This window comes from Trachemys scripta, chromosome 17, assembly GCF_013100865.1.
Source record: "Trachemys scripta elegans isolate TJP31775 chromosome 17, CAS_Tse_1.0, whole genome shotgun sequence".
Taxonomy (NCBI): Eukaryota; Metazoa; Chordata; order Testudines; family Emydidae; genus Trachemys; species Trachemys scripta.
In genome coordinates, this window is record NC_048314.1 from 2,247,572 (window position 1) to 2,266,585 (window position 19,014).

Here is a 19,014-nt window from a genome sequence, read left to right on the forward strand (position 1 = left end):
ACCTCCTCCTGCAACATCACACAACCACCTCCCGCTTCCCAGGCCTTCCCTGCACAGGTAGTTCTTCCCGCTCCCATCCATTGGCGTCCCATTGCCGGGGGCATCTCCTCAGCATGGACCTGTCCCATTCCTGCAGCTCCCTAAAGCTTCCCCCAGAGCAGTGGGGCTCCCATCACAGGCATGTCTGCACTGATCTGATTTAGCCAGTCATGCTGCTACGTCGCCAGCCTCCAGCCTCTGGGCCCATGAAGAGAAAATCCTAAAAATCAAAATCGGCTCACAGCCCATTGAGAACTTGCAAGGTATGAATGGACTCAGGTCCCACATCAATTGTAGGAGAGCCTGGTGCCCACGGGTCCGGGGCTGTCTGGAGAGGTGGGAGTCACACTGCATGAAGGGCTGGACATGTAGCCTCTTGGGGAAATAAGGGAAGCAAATTCCAGAGTCCCCCCAGTCTGCCCTGGCCTGAACCCCCAGGTTTAACTCTAGGGGCTAGTAGCTGGGCATCTAGACTGTCACTGGGCCAAGGGTCAGGTTCCCACGTGTCCAGGAGCCAATCACTATAGCTCCATGGCTCCCAGAGCCACCCAGGAGCCAGCGCAGTCCATGGAGCCTTGGTTTAAGATGCTCCCTAGAGCTAACACTGCAGCGCTAGCGCTCGCCAACAGGCCTCGGGGAGCCCGTGTAGAGCATGTGTCAGTAACTCACACGAGTCTCCTCCCTGTCCCCTCCCCACACACACACACGCCCCCACCCTCACCCAAACGTCAGTTACCTGAACCGGTCTAAGAGATATAACATCACGGCCACCACATGCACCGAGAGTCCCACCAGCAGCCACAGCGTGCTCTGGAAAGGCTGCATGAACGAATCGAGGGTGCTGCGGGGGATTTCCTAGCACGGAGGGAGGAGAGGGAAGGAGCATTGGCACCTGGCCAGAAAGAGTCGTTTGGGAAACCAAATCCCTGCCAATCCACCGCTCTGGCAGCCCCCTGCATCCAGCCCTGTCTCCCTCCCCGTCCTCTGCTTTGACCTGTTCCTGCAGGCGGGGGCTTGTAGTCACTGCTTGAAAGGGGAGGCTCCAGAGACACTTTACCTTCATTCCGCCCCCAAGGGAGATTAGCCTCCACCCAACAAAGAGAGTCCAGGGGCCATGTCCATTCTCCAGCCCGCAAGGGTTTAGTTTCCTTCTTAAAAGAGAGGATTCAAAGACTGTGTTTTGCAAAGCGGTTGGAAACTTTGCTTTGCCCTGGTGCCAACACTGGAGAGCAGGGAATGGAGGAGGCGGAATAACTTTGGGAGGGCAGGAGAGTTTGGGAGCTGGACCTTCTCCTGGTCCAGAGGGAAGTAGGGAGATGACCTGGCTCCATAGCCAATAAGACCATCATGGAGGGGTTCAGCTGCAGCATGGGGAGGTACATGGGGGTGGGCAGGGTTGCCAGGTGTCAGGTTTTTGACCGACTGCCCAGTCGAAAAGGGACCCTGGCGGCTCCGGTCAGCACCGCCGACTGGGCTGCTAAAAGTCCGGTCAGTGGTGCTGCAGGGCTCAGGCAGGCTAGTCCCTACCTCTCCTGGCACTGCACTGTGCCCCGGAAGCGGCCAGCAGGTCTGGCTCCTAGGCAGGGGGCGCCATGGGGCTCCGTGCACTGCTCCTGCCCTGAGCACCGGCTCCACACTCTCATTGGCCGTGGTTCCCGGCCAATGAGAACTGGGGGGCGGTGCCTGCAGGCAAGAGCAACATGTGGAACCTCCTGGCCCCCCACCTAGGAGATGGACCTGCTGGCTGCTTCCGGGGCACAGCATGGTGCCCCAGGACAGGCTGGGAGCCTGCCTTAGCCCCACTGCGCCGCTGACCGGGAGCCACCCAAGGTAACCCCACGCCCCCAACCCTGAGCCCCAAACCCCTGTCCCAGCCCTGAGCCCCCCCAAACCTGGAGCCCCCTCCTGTACCCCAAACCCCTCATCCCTGGCCCCACCCAAGAGCCTGCACCTCCACCCCAGAGCCCTCACCCCTTGCCCCAGCTCAGAGCTCCCTCCCACACCCTGACCCCCTCATCCCTGGCCCCATCCCAGAGTCCTCACCCCCCCTGCACCCCAACCCCCTGCATCAACCTGCAGTCCCCTCCCACACTTCAAATCCCTCAGCCCCGGCCCCACCCCAGAGCCTGCACCCCCAACGCAGAGCCCTCACCCCCTCCTGTACCCCAACCCCCTGCTTCAACCCACAGCCCACTCCTGCACCCCAAATCCCTCATTTCTGGCCCCACCCCAGAGCCCGCACCCCTAGTTAGAGCCCTCACCCCCTCCCGCACCCCAACCCCCTGCTCCAGCCCGGTGAAAATGAGTGAGGGTGGGGGAGAGCGAGCCACCGAGGGAGGGGGAATGTAGTGAGTGGAGGTGGGGCCTCAGGGAAGGGGCGGGGTTAGGGTGTTCGGTTTTGTGCAATTAGAAAGCTGGCAACCCTAGGGAGGGAAGGAGGATGAGCAGGCCGGTGGTGGCGCCGGTATTGCCAAAAGGCTACAACCCTTATGTTCATTCATTGCTTAGCAGTAAGTGACCCACCCAGTGCCCAGGGCGCTGTCCCGTCGTGCTTAATAAATCACCTGTAAAGACCAACACTACCAATGAGACAGCCAAGGCACGCAGCTCACACTCCAGCAAATACAGGGAGCAGGGAGTGCAGGGAGGGGACGGGGTCTAACGCTGGGGCCTAGAGTGACCGTAATGAAAACTACCAGTGGGGAAAGTCCCCAGGTAGTGCTTAAAACTGGGGGAGGGAGAGCAGAGTCCCACCCCCTGGAGTCACCGCCCCCAACCGACCAACAGGAGCTGGAGTCTGCACTGCTAAGGGCCTTGAAACCCGCGGGGCCACGGACCCAGTATGAAATGCGGGGTTGGTGTACCATGGTTCCAGCCCGCCCAGTAAACGTGGGATGGACTCAGGAGCAGGGGAGGGTCCTGGGAGGCCTTGGATGGGGAGGAAGCAGCCTGGGGCAGGGATGGATGAGAGGCCTGGGGCAGGAAGAGACGTGGGGCTGAGGTGGAGGTTTTGTCCAGAGGCACTCATTAGCTGCGGCTGCCTGGGTGCGGGGAGGGAACCCACCGCCCGTCTCGGCCTGTCTGAGGGGCATGTCTGCTGGCACTAGCTGCACCGGCCCTCACCTTCTTCACCAGGATGGTGAGACCCTGGTACTTGAAGGGCTTGGAGAATTCGATGTACTGCGCACGCTCATTGTTGATGGTGAGGGGGGCCACGATCATGTCTGCCTGGCCGCTCAGGAGCTCCCCCATCATCCCGTTCCACTCCTTCTTATTGCTGTTATTGACCTGCAAGAGCCGGCAGCGAGGGTCAGCCCCACTCTGCGGCTGACCCCGAGGTGCCAACACCTCCACAGGCAGCATCAGCACATTCAACCTCTCCCACCGACCCGGGGCTCAGGCTCCTCACAGCAACCCCAGCTGCTGCTGACAGCTGCCCATATACGTTTCTCCTGCGTCAACACAGGGCAAAGGGACATGTCCAAACTCACCCGCTCCTGTGTGCCAAATTTACCATCAGCAACCAGGTGAACTTCGTAGGTGAAGTTCATCACCCCTGCAAGTCTGATCAGCAGGTCGATGCAGAAGCCGTAGCAGCACAGCGACACGGTGGGGCGGCCTGCAGAGGGGAGCAGGGATGCGGGACGGTTATGCAGCACCACAAAGATTGCAGAGAATTCAGCACAGCGGTGCCTAACCCAGCAGAACCTAGTGAGCCCATGCGACGGACTGGGAGACCCGTGGCTGCGAATTAGTGAGCTAACGAACAAGTTTGCTAACAGCAAAGGGAAAGCATCCGCCCTGTACCACGGGGAATAGTGAGGAAATAGTTCCAAGTGTTCCAGTAAATGTTCTGCCATGTATTTTGCCAGGAGAAGTCACAGCAATGAGACCTCACTGCAACTCAGTGCTCAGACATGAGAAACACCCAGACATGTTTTACTTGCGGTTTATGTGTGCAGTGAATTAGCAAGGTTAATACCCTATTGGCTGTACAGGAAACCTGTCAATGCCACTGAAATGCATTCACCTCTGGGGTGGAACGCAGTGGATGTTTAACAGCCCACAGCAACACTGTTCAACAGTTCAGGATAGGAAATGAAGGAAAACACAGTGTTCAACTCAAGGAATTTAGGAAGGCAAAGTAACTTCCCACGTTGGAATTTACTGCCATGGGAGAACAAAGGAAGGAGTCAGTGAGTAAGAGAGAGAAAGGCACGAGGAGAGTCAGAGAGAAGGGAAGAAAGGAGAAGAAGAGAGGAATGCAGAGAGAGGAGAGACCTGCATGGGGGCTGCATCTCTCTATGCCGGGGTGTCTGAGATTCCCAACACCCACATGGCAATGGAGAGGAGCTGAGTGGGGTGCTCTCTGGCCTGCCCAGCGGCTCAGATATTTTCCAGGGGGCTGCTCCCTTTAAAGGTCTGCAGGCCGCAGAGCAGGATTGGGCTCCCTCACTTTTTGATGTGAGTTGCTGCTGCATGTTTATTCACTGGAAGAACAGTTACCTGGGATAGTCTCATTGGGTCCAGTGCAAAAGACCTTTTTCACGGGGTCTCCATTGATGGTAATTTCTTCCTTACATGTTCCATCAGCTTGTGTTGCTTTCACGTACACAAAGGGCTCTTGGTGAATTGTCACAATCTGTGGAGGAAGCAGAAATGCCCGTTTGCCTCAGAGACTGAGCCTGTGCCAGGGGCCTTCTCATTCCCCCAGGGGGTGTGGGATACACACCATGCCCAAGCAAAACACAAACTGTCTGGATTACTCAGTGTAGCTCGTTCGTGGCAAGGATCCCACAATGCCCATCACCCATAATGGAGTCACCTTCCCTAAAGCAAGGCTCAGCCAAGAGAGCAGGCTGTGATGGGCGTTGAAAGTTAGGGCAGGAAGTGTTTGTTGAAGGGGTCAGAGGTCACAGAGGCAGGGGCAGCTCCAGGCACCAGTGCACCAAGCGTGTGCCTGGGGCGGCAAGCCGCGGGGGGCGCAGTGAGGGCGGCAGTCAGGCTGCCTTCGGTGGCATGTCTGCGGGAGGTCTGCCGGTCCCGCGGTTTCAGCAGCAATTCGGCGGCGGGTACGCTGAAGGCGCCGGACTGGCAGACCTCCCGCAGGCATGCCGCCAAATCCGCGTTACCAGCGGACCTCCCGCAGACGCGCCACCGAAAGCCGCCTGACTGTCGTGCTTGGGGCGGCAAAATACATAGAGCCGCCCCTGCGCAGAGGGAAGGCTCAAATGCATAATGATAATAATAATAATCCTCCCCCCACCCAGCTCTCCCGCAGCACTTCTCCCACGTGGATTTCAAAGCACTTTACAAATGAGGCTAATAGCATTACCCCCGTTTTACACATGGGAAACTGAGGCATAGAAGGAGGCAAAGTAACGTATTCAGGGTCACCCAACAGGCCAGTGGCAGAACCAGAATCCTGCATCCCAGGCCAGTGCTCTGTCCAGTAGGTCACCCCAGCTCAAGCTAAACCGAATCCCCTTTAACTTTGACCTAGGAACTGGGCCAGAGAGCCCCGCTCAGGACCCCTTTACAAACAGACAACGCAACCCTGAATGAGTCTGGGCCTGCCCCTCATTTACAAGTCCCTTGACTGTGCTCTGCCAGGGCGGGGCTTGACAGTGCATAGACGTGCTTTCGTGTAACTTCACGCACTCCCACGGTACGGCCCCTTGACGCTGCTGGTGCAGCATAAAGAGGCTTTTTAGTGTAACTGAGACTCAGTCCTGCCCCAAGGCCAGGAGACACGTGAGATGAGCTACCAGTGGCTCCATCTCACCCAGCTGAGACATTTGCTGGTACCTTCAATTTGGTTGACATTTGATAGCCCGCAGGTTTCTCTGTCTCTCCCCCCGGCCAGATGATCTTCCGGTCATTGGGCAGGACCTGCGAGGGTCACCGAGAGGAGAGAGAGACATCAGATGCCTGGTGCAGGCTCTGCCCCTCCATCCACAGCTCTCCCTGGAGGAACATACGTACATGGCTGCCATTGTAAACCCCAACTTGAACCAGTTTCCGGTTCTGCAGGTTCATGATGCTGTAATTGGCGAATTTCCTGTCCCCATCTTCATTGAACTCCACTCTCCCGGTCACGCCCTCGGTGTACTTGCACGACATCAACACTCTACAAAGAAGACCCCCGTTTAGGTCCCAGTACAAGTTTCTTCATCTGCTCCCCTCCCAGAACACAGGGCAGCAGGGCGGCTGAGAGCTCAGGGAGAGGACAGCCTGGCTATCTGGGGAAGAGGTTTGGTAGCTAGGGGATTGGACCCTTCTTTAGTCAATGAGATAAAAGTTGTGGATCTGTTTTCCCTAGACTAGAGAGGCCCCAGCAGCTTGCAATGAGCTCAGGAACTACCCCTGAGTTTTCAAACTCATGGAGCCCTGAGCTCAGCAGGTTTTACTTTGTGAAGTGATCAGTGGAGCAGACACAACAGATCGAAACGAACCAGATGACGTGAGCCAGCATGGGACACTGGGCACTGAATGAATAGCAAGAGAGGGAGGCTACAAATTCACTTCTTCCCCCAAGCACGAGTGAGTCTCACCAAGATGAGATCCTGCAGAGCAACTGAGCTCCAAGGCACCCAGATCCCATCCCGCAGAGCAACTCAGCTTCACAGTACAGAGATCCCAGCCTGCAGATCTGCCAAGTGCCACAGCACCGAAGAGCACACCTAGGGCCTCCCCGATCAAATGACCAGCCCAGGGGTAAATCTACAGACTTATGAACAAAGCTACTTTGCATGCACAGTGCACAATTTTCTAAAACTCTTACATTTTCTACATGAAAACCATTTGCCCCAATTCTATTCACCTCTCCTCAGTGGGGGCTAGTCCCATGTGATGTTTCAAGCTGACATGCTATTGTGCTGTACACCAGTACAAAATTAAATAAAAGTTGCTGGCATTTTTTTTTACCATGAACAAGATTATGCTTCTATTTGTTTCATTCCCTATTAGTGCAAAACTGACAGGACAGTGTGTTGCTCAGACTTTGCAAATGGATTTTCCATATTCACCAAAAGGAAAGTGAATTCCTTGGAAAATGATCATCTGAAAATAGCTGATCGGACTAGCAGTGGTTGTGCACATTCCCCAGTTTCCTGCAGTGATCGCTGTTGCTCTTAATTATTCTGCACAGATTTACTTTCCATCCTGAGTGACGGAATCATGTAGATTTAAAAATTTTTTAAAAATGAAGTATCAATTCAAATCCCCTCCCCTCTCTCTCCTCAGTGGATTAATTCACCGGCAGAATTAGCATGAGAACCCAGGGAGGCTGACGCCTAGTCCTGTGCTCCAACCACTAGGTTACACTGCCCCTTCAAACATTTGGGGAATTTGGGGCATTCATAATCCAGTTCCTACCCAGAGTAACGATTGGTAATAAATAACCAAACATAAGGTGTGCAGGGCTGGGGGGTCGGAGGGAGCCCAGGTACCTCTTGAAAAGAGGGCCAGTCTTCCAGATGTTGGTGTTCCCAACGCAGCCTCTCGGGGGGTCCGTGATATTCTCCTTCTCGAATAAGTCATGCACTGCCTGAGCTACCACTGCGACAGCATCGCTGATGTGAGCTGACTCGTTCTTCCCGTTAATGAGCTGCAAACCAATCACCCCTGGAGCAAACAGAGAGCACGGCGCAGGTCAGAGAACCCCAGGCAGACAGGCCCTCCCGGCAGGTCCTTCTCGCCAGCACTGGACTAAGAGCCATGGAGTCCCTGACCCTGGCCGTCAGCTGGCAGAGTTCCAATGAACTCCGGACCATGGGGGACCCGCTCCCTACAAACCTTGGTGCTGAGGAGGGCAGGAGTTAGGCTCTAGCTGGGGCTACCTGATTGCCAGCTTCCGTCTGTCGGAAGGCACTTTGCTCCTTCGCTATGTGTTATGGGGAGCACACGGGGAATCAGACGGCAGGCAGGCAGCAGGAGGGGTAGATAGTGCATGTGGAAGACCCAGCACTGAAGCTGAAACCCAGCGTAAGAGGCATTTTGAACTGGAGTGGGTGTTTGCTCTGGGCAAGGGGGAGTGAATCTGGGAGTGATCTCCGCTAAAGCTGTTGTTGTTCCCCTGGAAGCAGTCAGAGAAATAAGCTTGGTTAGCGACAATTTGAACGCAGGGCTGCAATTAGACTGACTGCAACACAAAGCAACTCTAATGCCAGTGAATTAGCTTCCCCATCCGCAGTGTCCTTTTAGCTGAGTCCCCTCCTGCAAAGTGCGTAATGCACTGGACTGCTGCTATTGCAACATGCTCTCGGGGTGCAGCCAGGCACTATATGAGGTTGCTTTTGCAACATCACACATGACCTTTGAGAAAGAACATACTCTCAAGATTTCGTTCCGAGTCCCGAGTTCCTCCTCCTGCCTGGGACTGTCTTTCTAATCCACCCTCTCTTTTCCTTTTTACAGAGAAGCAGGCTTTTTGGATGCTTTATGGACACTATGAAGGCTTTTTGGAAATCTCTGCGAGCTGTGGCTTTATAAGAATGGTCATCCTGGGTTGGACCAACGGTCCTTCTAGCCCAGTATCCTGTCTTCCGAGGTGCCCCAGAGGGAATGAGCAGAACAGGGAATCACCAAGTGATCCATCCCCTGTCGCCCATTCCCATGCAAAACAATTCCCGTTTGGCTTAGTCTCTGCTCCTGAAGAATTTCAGAGAGCGATAGCTCAGCTCCAGGATGCATGTTGCTATTAGGAGGACAGTCTCAGCTTTGCTAAAACTCTTCCTGAGCATAATGCTACTCTGGCCCAGGTGCTACCCTCACTGCAACTACCTGACATAACATTGAAGGAGGCCAAGTGCAGTTTTGCAAAAAATGCTGTTGAGTTCCTAGGGCATGACAGCGCTCAGGGTTTCTAGGGCATTCTCTGCCAGCCCATGGTATGGAAGCGACACTGAACGGCTGCGAGCTGTCGCTCCGTTACCATTACCTGCTGATCACAGCGGCTGAGGTTCGTGCCTTGGCCTAGCTTAATACACAGGTGGCTATGCTTTGCCCAGTGTTAGTACCCTTGCCAAGCCACTGGGAGATTTAACCCAGGGCTGGGGCCAGTTGGTTTGGACCAAAGAAGCAAAGCAGGACTTTAAAACCCTGTGTCAAGCCCTGTCGGATCCAATCCCGTGCTTATTTTGATCCATGGAAGCCCAGAGTGGTTCAAACGGATGCATTCAGTCAGCGCCTGGGCATAGTTCTGCTCGAGGAGGGATGGCATCCCATACTCTCACCCCAACAGACGCACACTATCCCCAGACCGAGCTATAGTTCTTGGCAATGGTGTTTGCTATTATATGCTTCAAGGTTTACCGTAGTGAGAAGACATTTCACCTTTGAAACTGACCATTTGCCTATTCCAGGCCTCTGTCATACGGCAATTGATCTACTGCATGGGAGGCTGCAGCGGTGGGTTATTCAGCTGCAGCAGTGTGATTTGATTTGGTACATCTCAAAGGAAGATGGGATACACTTGCCCATCATCTTTCGAGAAATTCTGCTGGCTTGACACCCTCGTATGCAGAAATAGCAGAGCACGTCGTACGCTGTTGACTGAAAGGGATGTCACTGACTCAGGGAGGACCGCTGATGCCATCTTCAACTGTGCAAGGTGAGATGTGCTGTATAAGGAGGTTGGCCAGAACCCGTCCTTAGCACAACTTGTCTACAAAATTCATTCTGAGCTCCCAGTGAAGACATGTGCTCCACAATGTATCTATACAGAGAAGCCCGAGTGATCGTCCCTGCAGTGTTGTGACAAGCAATCCTGGATATGGCTCATGGAGGACATTTGGGGATGATCAAAGATGAAGGAACTTCTGCAGAGTTATGCTCGGCGGCCAGGGCTGCCCTCAGACACGTCTAGAACTATTCTTCCTCCGGCACCTTTGAAACTGGTAGTTGCAGACAGACCATGGCAGACAATTGCAGTGGCCCCTCAGTTGCACTGCATGGCTACACACTATTGACTGTTATAGATTAGTACTTTGCCCCATTGCATTCATAATTTCACAAGGCATCTCAGAGGAGCTCATTTCTTGCCTAACCATGTTATTCATTACGTTTGGTCTACCAGAGTGCTTTCTTTCAGATAATTGGACACCTTTTGTATCCAGAGAATTTGAGGTCTTTCTGATGAGTATTGGTACAGTACATTATAAATCTGCTGTGTCCCATACCCAAGGAATAGAAGAGTGGAGAGACTGCATGGGACTCTGGGAAAGCATGTATTTCACATGCTGGAGGAATGTCAAAATACCCCCTTCCCTGTTGCATTAAGTTGTGCTTTATATGATATTTGGAGTACATCCATGAAGGTATTGGGGAAACCCTGTTCTATTGGCTCTTCAATCAACCTATGAGGACCAAGTTGTCTGTGCTGATGAAAAGGTTTATCCCACTCCTCTGCCATCCTCGAAGCTAACTGATGTGTCTAGGAAACATGCGAGTTTCAACAAGAGTATCTATGCAAGACTCCATGCGTTCTATCCTGGACAAGGAATATATGTTAGGGGAGGGTCTGGAAGCGTTTTCAATACTTGTGGCATGATCTTGCGAGCTTCAGGGTACAAAGTGTGGCAAGTTTACCACAGGGAGAACTCATTGTTAACCAGTGAGATGTACTGCCTAGTGAAGGGGAACAGACAGGGAAGAGGACATGGCCAGTTGTGGAAGTTGGAGAGAAGGGAAGGAAATTGAGATGACTGGTGTATGTTGCCTCTGTGTGTGTGTGTGTGTGTGTGTGTGTGAGTGTGTTTTGCTGCTGCTGCTGCTGCTTCTTTTGTGTTTGTTTGGTGGCGTTGGGATTGCTGTTCTGGGGTGCATCAGCGGGTAACATCGTTAACAACAGGAAGTAACGAGCTGGTTGTTTTCTCAGAATGTTCCGTGACCACCATGACAGCGCTCAGAGCAATGTCTCCTCTCTGGGCACGCCTCTTGAACCCAGGAGTCCTAGTTAAAGGCCAAGATCCCATTGCACTGCACATGCAATAAACATGAGCACAGAGAAGTGGAGGTAAGTACCGTCAGGGGCGTATCGCAGGGCATTGCCAGATATCTCTCTCTCCCCCACCAGCCACACGTATCCGGAGCCCGTCATATTGAGCATGGCTGCCGATCTGTACACTGTGGCGGCGTCATCCTCACTGAAAAGAGACAAAAGAAAATGACAGTGATGAGTCTCTCTCGAGCTCCTCATGTACCAGCTGCCTCCCTTTCCCCTGCTCCGGTTCAGACCCAGCAGGCCGCGGCAGAATGGGCAGAACAAAACCTCCTGACCCAGCAGAGAGAATTCCCTGTGGGGCTGGGATTCACGAGAGCAGGGTGCAGGCCAGAGACCAAAGGCAGAGGCTTAGCTGTGATTGGGAAGTCTCCCCCAGTCCAGCAATGTGTGTCACAGCCAGGCCACAGTGACACGAGCGCTTGCTGAGTGGGGGCAGACAGAGGGATTGAAGATAGGTCCAGATACAGGACCCTGTTCTGGAAATGCCGGTGACAGTGTGAGGGGTGATCAGCCCAAGCAGATGGACTCCCAGGGCTGAACGAACCTGGTTTTCTGCAAAGGATAAAAAACCCAAGAAGACACACCCAGTCCCTGCCGTCTACCTCTGCCTCTAGAGAGAATGTTCTTTGGGTTTTCCAGTGGGCATGGGCAGGGCGCCATGCGGTGCCTATGTGTCTAAAACAGGACTATCCAGGGTACAGACGTGTGGGGTGAGGCATCCCTGAGTGCGTGGCTTTGACTTTGGCTGTGAATGGGAGGACTTGTGCTCAGTGTGTTTTCTCCCCCCCTCACTCTCCCTGGCTGAAATCACAGCAGGAAGGAGCTACATTGAGACTAGAATCTCTTTGGGGAAAGGCAGAATTTACTGGTCATTAATATGGGAAAGAGCTTCATCCACTACTCACCCACCCAACACCAGACCCAGAAGAGGGAAGTGATTTCCCTACAGAACCCAGACCGGCATTCATGGGCACTGCCAGTTCATCATCCATCATCACTGTCATCGCACCATGCCCTGGTCATGGGCACAGACCCCATTGTGGTAGGCACCGGACAGACACAGAGTGAAAAGACTGTCCCTGCCTCGGAGAGCTCCCAGCATAAGTGCCATTCTGCCATTACTGCCCGCACTGCACTGCACTGCCTGCAAAGCCTTACCCCTAGGAAGGACGTCATCACAGCAGCAAGCGATGGCGATTGGCTGACAGGCTGGGTTAATTCCCAGACACAACATATTCCAGCGGCAGTGTCCCAAAAGCCATGGGGCCCAAGCAGGAGTCAAAATGTTGCCTGGACCTGTCTGTGCCTGTTTCCCCCTCTCTGAATGGGGTGGATGACTTCCTGGCCCTGATCTTGCGAAGTGCTGAGCATGTTCTCACAACAGCTGGGAGCCCTCATCTCCACTGGAGTTCCTAGGGACTGAGGGCACGTGGCACGTTCAGCACCTGGCAGGTTTGGGCGCAGTGTCTGCAACGGGCTTTAAGAAATGTGAAGTGCTACCAACGGGCCCGATTCGGGTTTCCACAAAGGCCCCTTTCCACGGCTAGGGTACTGTGATGGGGCCTCACGATGGATGTCAGTTACAACCACCCGCACTTTAGGGCCATGTAATGCTGCCAGAGCAGTGCACATTGGTATTATTGTAAATGACAATTAGGCCCTAATTCAGTGTCAGTGCTTATCAACAATGCATAGGCTGGGATCGTGTGAAAGAATCCACTGATTATCCTTTGTGTGGGAACAAATGATACTGCTAGATTCTTGCTGGAAATAGATACTCATGTGCTCTTCAGTGGCATCCTACTTGTCCCTAGAGGAGGAGAATGAAGGTGAGACAAGATTATGGTGGTCAACAGATGGCTCAGGTAATGGTGCTATGAGGAGGGAGTTGGGATGTTTGACTGCTGGGAGGCGTTCATGGATAGAGGACTGTTCTAGAGGGATGGACTCCACTTGAGTAGGGAGGGAAATAGATTCTGGGATGGAGGTTTGCACAACTGATTAAAAGAGCTTTAAATAGGAACTTGGGGGAGACAGCTGGGAGATGCTCATGTAATCTTCACACCCGATTCTCATATTGACTGTGAGGAAAATCAAGTAAGAAAGGATACAGCAATGGAGAAAGGAACAGCAGTGGGTAGGAGAATGAACATTTAGAGGAAAGATGGTGCTGATACCAATGAAGCTAACAGTCAGGTAGGCGATACTGGCCATAGAATGACTGTAGCTAATTGGGTGAGGAATCTGGGCCAAGCCAAGCAGAAACAACTCAGATATCTGTACACCAATGCAAGGAGCCTGGGTAACAAAATGGAGGACCTAGAACTATTGGTGCAGGAAGTGAAACCAGATATTATAGTGATAACAGAAACATGGTGGAATAGCAGTCATGAGTGGAATTCAGGTTTGGAAGGGTATGTGCAGTTCAGGAAATGAAGGTAAAGATGGGGGAGTAGAATTGTATATTAATGATGAGGTTGACTAGAAGTGATGGTCTGGATAAAACAGAGTCTGTTTGGGTCAAAATAACTCTGAGGAAGAAAGTTACCAGAGGCTCCCCTGGGATAGTGCTTGGGTTATGCTACAGATCCTCAGGATCCGATTTGGATACGGATAGAGACCTGTTTAATGTTTTTAATGAACTAAATACTACCAGGAATTATAGGAGATTTTAATTTCCCAGATATGGATTGGAGGACAAGTGCTACTAATAATAGTAGGGCCCAGATTTTCCTGGATGTGATAGCTGACAGATTTCTTCACCAAATAGTTGCGGAACCTACAAGAGGTGATGCCATTTTAAATTTGGTATTGGTGAGTAGCAAGGACCTCACAGAAGAACTGTCTCTAGAGGGCAACCTTGGTTCAAGTGATCATGAGCTAATTCAGTTTAAACTAAATGGAAGGATAAACAAAAATAGATCTGCAACTAGGGTCCTTGATTTCAAAAGGGCAAACTTTAAAAAATTAAGGGAATTAGTTAGGGAAGTGGACTGGACTGAAGAACTCAAGGATTTGAATGTGGAGGATGCTTGGAATTACTTTAAGTCATCAGACTATCTGAAGCCTGCAGCCCAAGCAAGGGGGGAAAATAGTAGCGAAGGGTTGCTGACTAAGCTGAATGAGCAAACATCTCAACCAGGTGATTAAGAGAAAGCAGAAAGCCTACAAGGAACGGAAGATAGGATGGATCAGCAAGGAAATCTACCCCTTGGAGCTCGCAAACTGTAGGGAAAAAGTGAGAACTGTCAAAAGCCAAACAGAGCTGGACCTTGCAAAGGAAATTAAAACCAATAGTAAAAGATTCTTTAGCCATATAAATAAAAAGAAAACAAGGAAGGAAGAAATGGAACCGCTAGGCACTTAGGATGGGGTGGAGATTAAAGATAATCTAGGTATGGCCCAACACCTAAACATATTTTTGCCTCAGTTTGTAATAAGGATAATGAAGATCTTAGGGATAGTGGCAGGGTGGCTAATAGAAATGAGAAATAGAAATGAGGATATGGGACTAAGTCAGGGCGCCTGGATAATCTTCATCCAAGAATATTAAAAGAACTGATACAAGCCCAATACCAAGGATTATTAATGAATCTGTAAAATCAGGGGTCATGCCCTGTGACTGGAGAATTGCTAATATACTACCTATTTTTAAAAGAGGAGAAAAAGTGATCTGGGACATTACAGACCTGTTAGTTTGACCTCAATTGTATGGAAGGTCTGAGAACAAATTTTGAAAGAGAAAGTAGTTAAGGACAGAGGTAAACGGTAATTGGGATAAAATACAACATGGTTTTATGGAAGGTAGATCATGAGAGACCAATTTGAGAAGATAACTGATTTTAGACAAAAGAAAGGCAGTTGATCTAATCTACCTGGATTTCAGTAAGACATCTGATACAGTTTCACATCGGAAATTATTAGTTAAAATGGAAAAGATGGGAATCAATATGGGAATTGAAAGGTGGGTAAGGAACAGGTTAAAGGGGAGTCTACAATGGGTCATACTGACTGAACTGTCCTCAGGGATTGGTCTTAGGACCAGTCTTATTTATTTTTATTAATGACCTTGGCACAAAAAGTGGGAGTGTGCTAATAAAATTTGCAGATGACATGAAGTTAAGAGGTGTTGACAATATGGAGGAGGGCCAGAATATCATATAAGAAGAGCTGGTAAAGCTTGAAAACTGAAGTAATAGAAATGGGATGAAATTTAATAATGCAAAGTGCAAGGTCATGCACTTAGGAACTAACAACAAGAATTTTTGCTATAAACTGGGGACTTACCAGGTAGAAGCAACAGAGGAGGAGAAAGGCTGGGTGTATTGGTTGATCACAGGATGATTATGAACCACCAATGTGATGTAACCATGAAAAAGGCTAGTGCAGTCCTAAGATGCATCAGGCGAGGTATTTCCATGGAGATAGGGAAGCGTTAGTACCATTATACAAGGCACTGATGAGAGCTCATCTGGAATAGTGTGTGCAATTCTGGTCTCCTGTGTTTAAGAAAGATTAATTCAAACTGGAACAGGTACAGAGAAGGGCTACTAGGATGATCAGAGGAATGGATAACCTAATTAATGAGAAAAGACTCAAAGAGCTTGACTTGTTTAGCCTAACCAAATGACGGCTGAGGGGAGATATGATTGCTCTCTATAAATACATCAGAGGGATAAATATCAGGGAGGAGGAAGAATTATTTAAGTTAAGGGCCAATGCTGATACAAGAACAAATGGATATAAACTGGCCATCAATAAGTTAAGGATTGAAATTAGATGATGGTTTCTAACCGTCAGAGGAGTGAAGTTCTGGAACAGCCTTCCAAGGGGAGTTGTGGAGGCAAAAAAAACCTAACTGGTTTCAAGACTGAGTTTGACATGTTTATGGAGGGGACGGTATGATGAGACTGCCTACAATGGCATGTAGCCCGTCTGCAACTGCTAGTAGCAAATATCTCCAACAGCCAGTGATGGGACACTAGATTGGAAAGGCTCTGAGTTACTACAGAGAATTCTTCCCCAGATGTCTGGCTGTTGGGTCTTGCCAAAATGCTCAGGGTCCAACTGTCCACCATATTTGGGGTCAGGAAGGAATTTCCCCCACGGTCAGATTGGCAAAGACCCAGGAGATTTTTTGCCTTCCTCTGCAGCATGGGGCATGGGTCACTTTCAATTTTAAACTAGTGTAAATGGTGGATTCTCTGTAACTTCAAGTCTTTAAATCATGATTTGAGGACTTCAGTGACTCAGCCAGAGGTTAGGGGTTATGGTTATGGATGGGTGAGGTTCTGTGGCCTGCAATGTGTAGGAGCTCAGACTAGATTATCATGATGTTCCTTCTGGGCTTACAGTCTATGAGTCTCTGAGGAGAGGACTCTGAATGGCACCAAACAGACAAGAGGCAGAAGGGAAATGAAAAGCCACCAAAGGCAATGAAGAACCACAAGAGCATAGGGGCAGGGAAGAGAGTGGTGGACAGTACTAAAGGCAGGAGAGAGAGACACTCTAGGGAGGGTAGTGTCCCTTTCACATAGCTCAGAGAAGTTTCAAGTGGAATATTAAACATACTATAATGTTTAGCCACTAGGTGACAACATGTGAAATATGCCTTATCTATGCTGAGCATAGGCATTGCTGGCAATGCATTTAAGTATTGTAACAGGTACACATTTCATGTATCTCTCTTTGAGGTGGAAGCTCTGAAACCAGTCCATATCTAGTACATGACATGGTGTCAGAAGTGAAGGCAGTTGAACTGGTGCCAGAGGAAAACAGAAACAGAAGGGAACCAGGAACAAATGTTGCAAACAGAAGTAAACAAAAAGCAACAAATGTCGCAGGATCTAATCAACAAGGCACTAACTCTTCAATGCCCCAGAGAGCTTCATATTTGACATACTTTAAAAATGGACAGATTAGAAGCAGTATTTTGCAAGATTTCACACTGCAACCAAACTCCACAAGGAAATTGGTGACTTTCAGGTATCCTCTTTAATGTATGCTATGGGGAAGCAAACACAGCATATCTCTGAATCTTTTACCTTTATAGGAGACGGTCACAAAAATGACTGTGAAAGGGCTATGGCTATGTTTGATGCACATTTTAAACCTCAGAAAAATGTGATTTATGAAAGGCATGATTTCACCAGAGAATTCAACAACCAGGAGAATCTGTCAGATGTTTTATCAGAGCTTTACATGCATTGACATAAAACTTTGATTTTGAGACTGTAAAGTATGCAAATATCAGAGACAGATTAGTCTTAGAGCTTGCAGATAAAAATCTTCCACAGCAGTTACTATTTAAAAACAGACCTAACCATACACACAGCTATTTAAATAGCAAAGCAGTCTGAGCTGGTGAAACAGAAAAACCAAGAGCAACTTGCCAAACTTGAAAAAGAAGAAACTAGCTTAGAAGCTGTAAACGGAGCATCATGAGTGCTAAAAGTAATTATCAGAAGATTCCCTGAGGCTAAGAAGGACAAATTCCAGGCTAACTACAAGGTATTTCAGACTCAATGCACAAGATATGGAAAAATTCATAGCCCAAGAGATGTAGGGCCAGCCAAAGGTGCAAGATGTAAAAAATGCATGAAATATGGATATTTTGCAGTTGTTTGCAGCATCAAAGCAATCAGGGAATTAACTTATAGTACAGACAATCAAGAACTATTTCGGTACTACAGAACAACTAGTGATGGACAATGAACCACAGTTCACTGAAGCAGAATTAAAGTAATTCCAAATGAAATCTGATTTTGGTCATATTACTAGCAACCCACATTACCCACAAGCAAATGGAAAGGCTGAGAGAGCTGTAAAGACAGCCATGAAAATCCTATAGCAGAAAGATCCATTCCTTGCTCTTCTGAGTTACAGATCAACACTGGTAATATCTGCTAGATATAGTCCAGCACAACTCCTAGTGGGAAGGCAGCTCAGAACTACTGTTCTGACTTTGGAAAAGAACCTATCTCCAAAGTGGCCAGACATGAAGAGAGTAGCCAAATCAGCTACAAAGGCAAAAAGAGCTTATGAATATTTTGATAAGAGACACCACTCAGTTAGAGAACTGCTGGGCCTAGAACTAGTGACCACTTTTGTGTCAAACTAAATGGAGAAAAAGAATGGAGAACTCCAGCTGTCGTAAAGAAAAAGAATTCATTGCCCAGATCATATGTGACTGAGAATGACAGTTGAGAGTTCAACAGAAACTGTCAACCTCTATGGTTTGTTCCTCAGAAAGAACAGTCAATACTTTACTTCAACAGCAAACTTTACAGATGGCGGATGCAGAACAACAAGAAGAATATTCAGAGACTCCAAACCAACCAGAGAAAGTCATTTCAACTAATGTACACACAGATGACCAAGCTGTTATGTGTTCCTGTCATGTAATAAGAAAACCAGTCTGATTCAAATACACTTAACACCATGATCTGTACTGAACTTTCAAAGATAGCATAATTATGTAATGGTAGAAGAGTAAAATAGCAAATGGAATGGAATGTTAAACTGTTCTTATACTGTTCAGCCACTAGGTGGCACCATGTATAACTTACCTTATCCATGCTGAGAGCAGCCATCACTGGCAGGGCACTGACACATATTAAAGGTACAAATCTCACGCATCTTTCTCTGGGGTGGAAGCTCTGTAACCAGTCCACATATGGTACATGACAGAGGTCTCTAGTGAATGTGCCAAGCTGGGGCACTGCCTGCTCCCTGGTCCACAAGGTGCTGTCCTCGGCTCAGCTCGCATCTCCCCGTGCACTTAGGGAAAGGTGATCAGAGAGGCTGCTTTGCAGACAATGGTGAAGATGCCTCTAGGAAAACTGGGCCTCATATCCGGAGCCACGGGATGGGACCAAACCCTTGGCTGAGACTTTCCTGTTTCCTTCTCAGTGTATGTTTCACTGTCAGCAGATGAGACTAACTTCAGTATTGGCAGGTGGAGCTGAGAG

At 49.8% G+C, this 19,014-nt stretch overlaps 1 protein-coding gene across 15 annotated transcripts in view; it reads right to left on the reverse strand.

Annotated features, from left to right (window-relative positions):
• The window catches only part of GRIN1 (glutamate ionotropic receptor NMDA type subunit 1), a 68,638-nt gene that overhangs the window by 20,505 nt on the left and 29,119 nt on the right, over positions 1 to 19,014 (reverse strand). For all 15 annotated transcript variants that reach the window (XR_004648487.1, XR_004648485.1, XR_004648488.1 and 12 more), the window contains 8 exons: positions 11,065 to 11,186; positions 7,491 to 7,665; positions 6,025 to 6,169; positions 5,848 to 5,931; positions 4,546 to 4,681; positions 3,531 to 3,658; positions 3,163 to 3,327; positions 776 to 894 (listed from right to left, as the gene is read on the reverse strand). Coding sequence is in view for 10 of the 15 variants with exons in the window: in XM_034793711.1 (XP_034649602.1) it covers positions 776 to 894; positions 3,163 to 3,327; positions 3,531 to 3,658; positions 4,546 to 4,681; positions 5,848 to 5,931; positions 6,025 to 6,169; positions 7,491 to 7,665; positions 11,065 to 11,186 (1,074 nt within the window). In the remaining 5 variants the exon portion in view is untranslated. The remainder of the gene's footprint in view (positions 1 to 775; positions 895 to 3,162; positions 3,328 to 3,530; positions 3,659 to 4,545; positions 4,682 to 5,847; positions 5,932 to 6,024; positions 6,170 to 7,490; positions 7,666 to 11,064; positions 11,187 to 19,014) is intronic.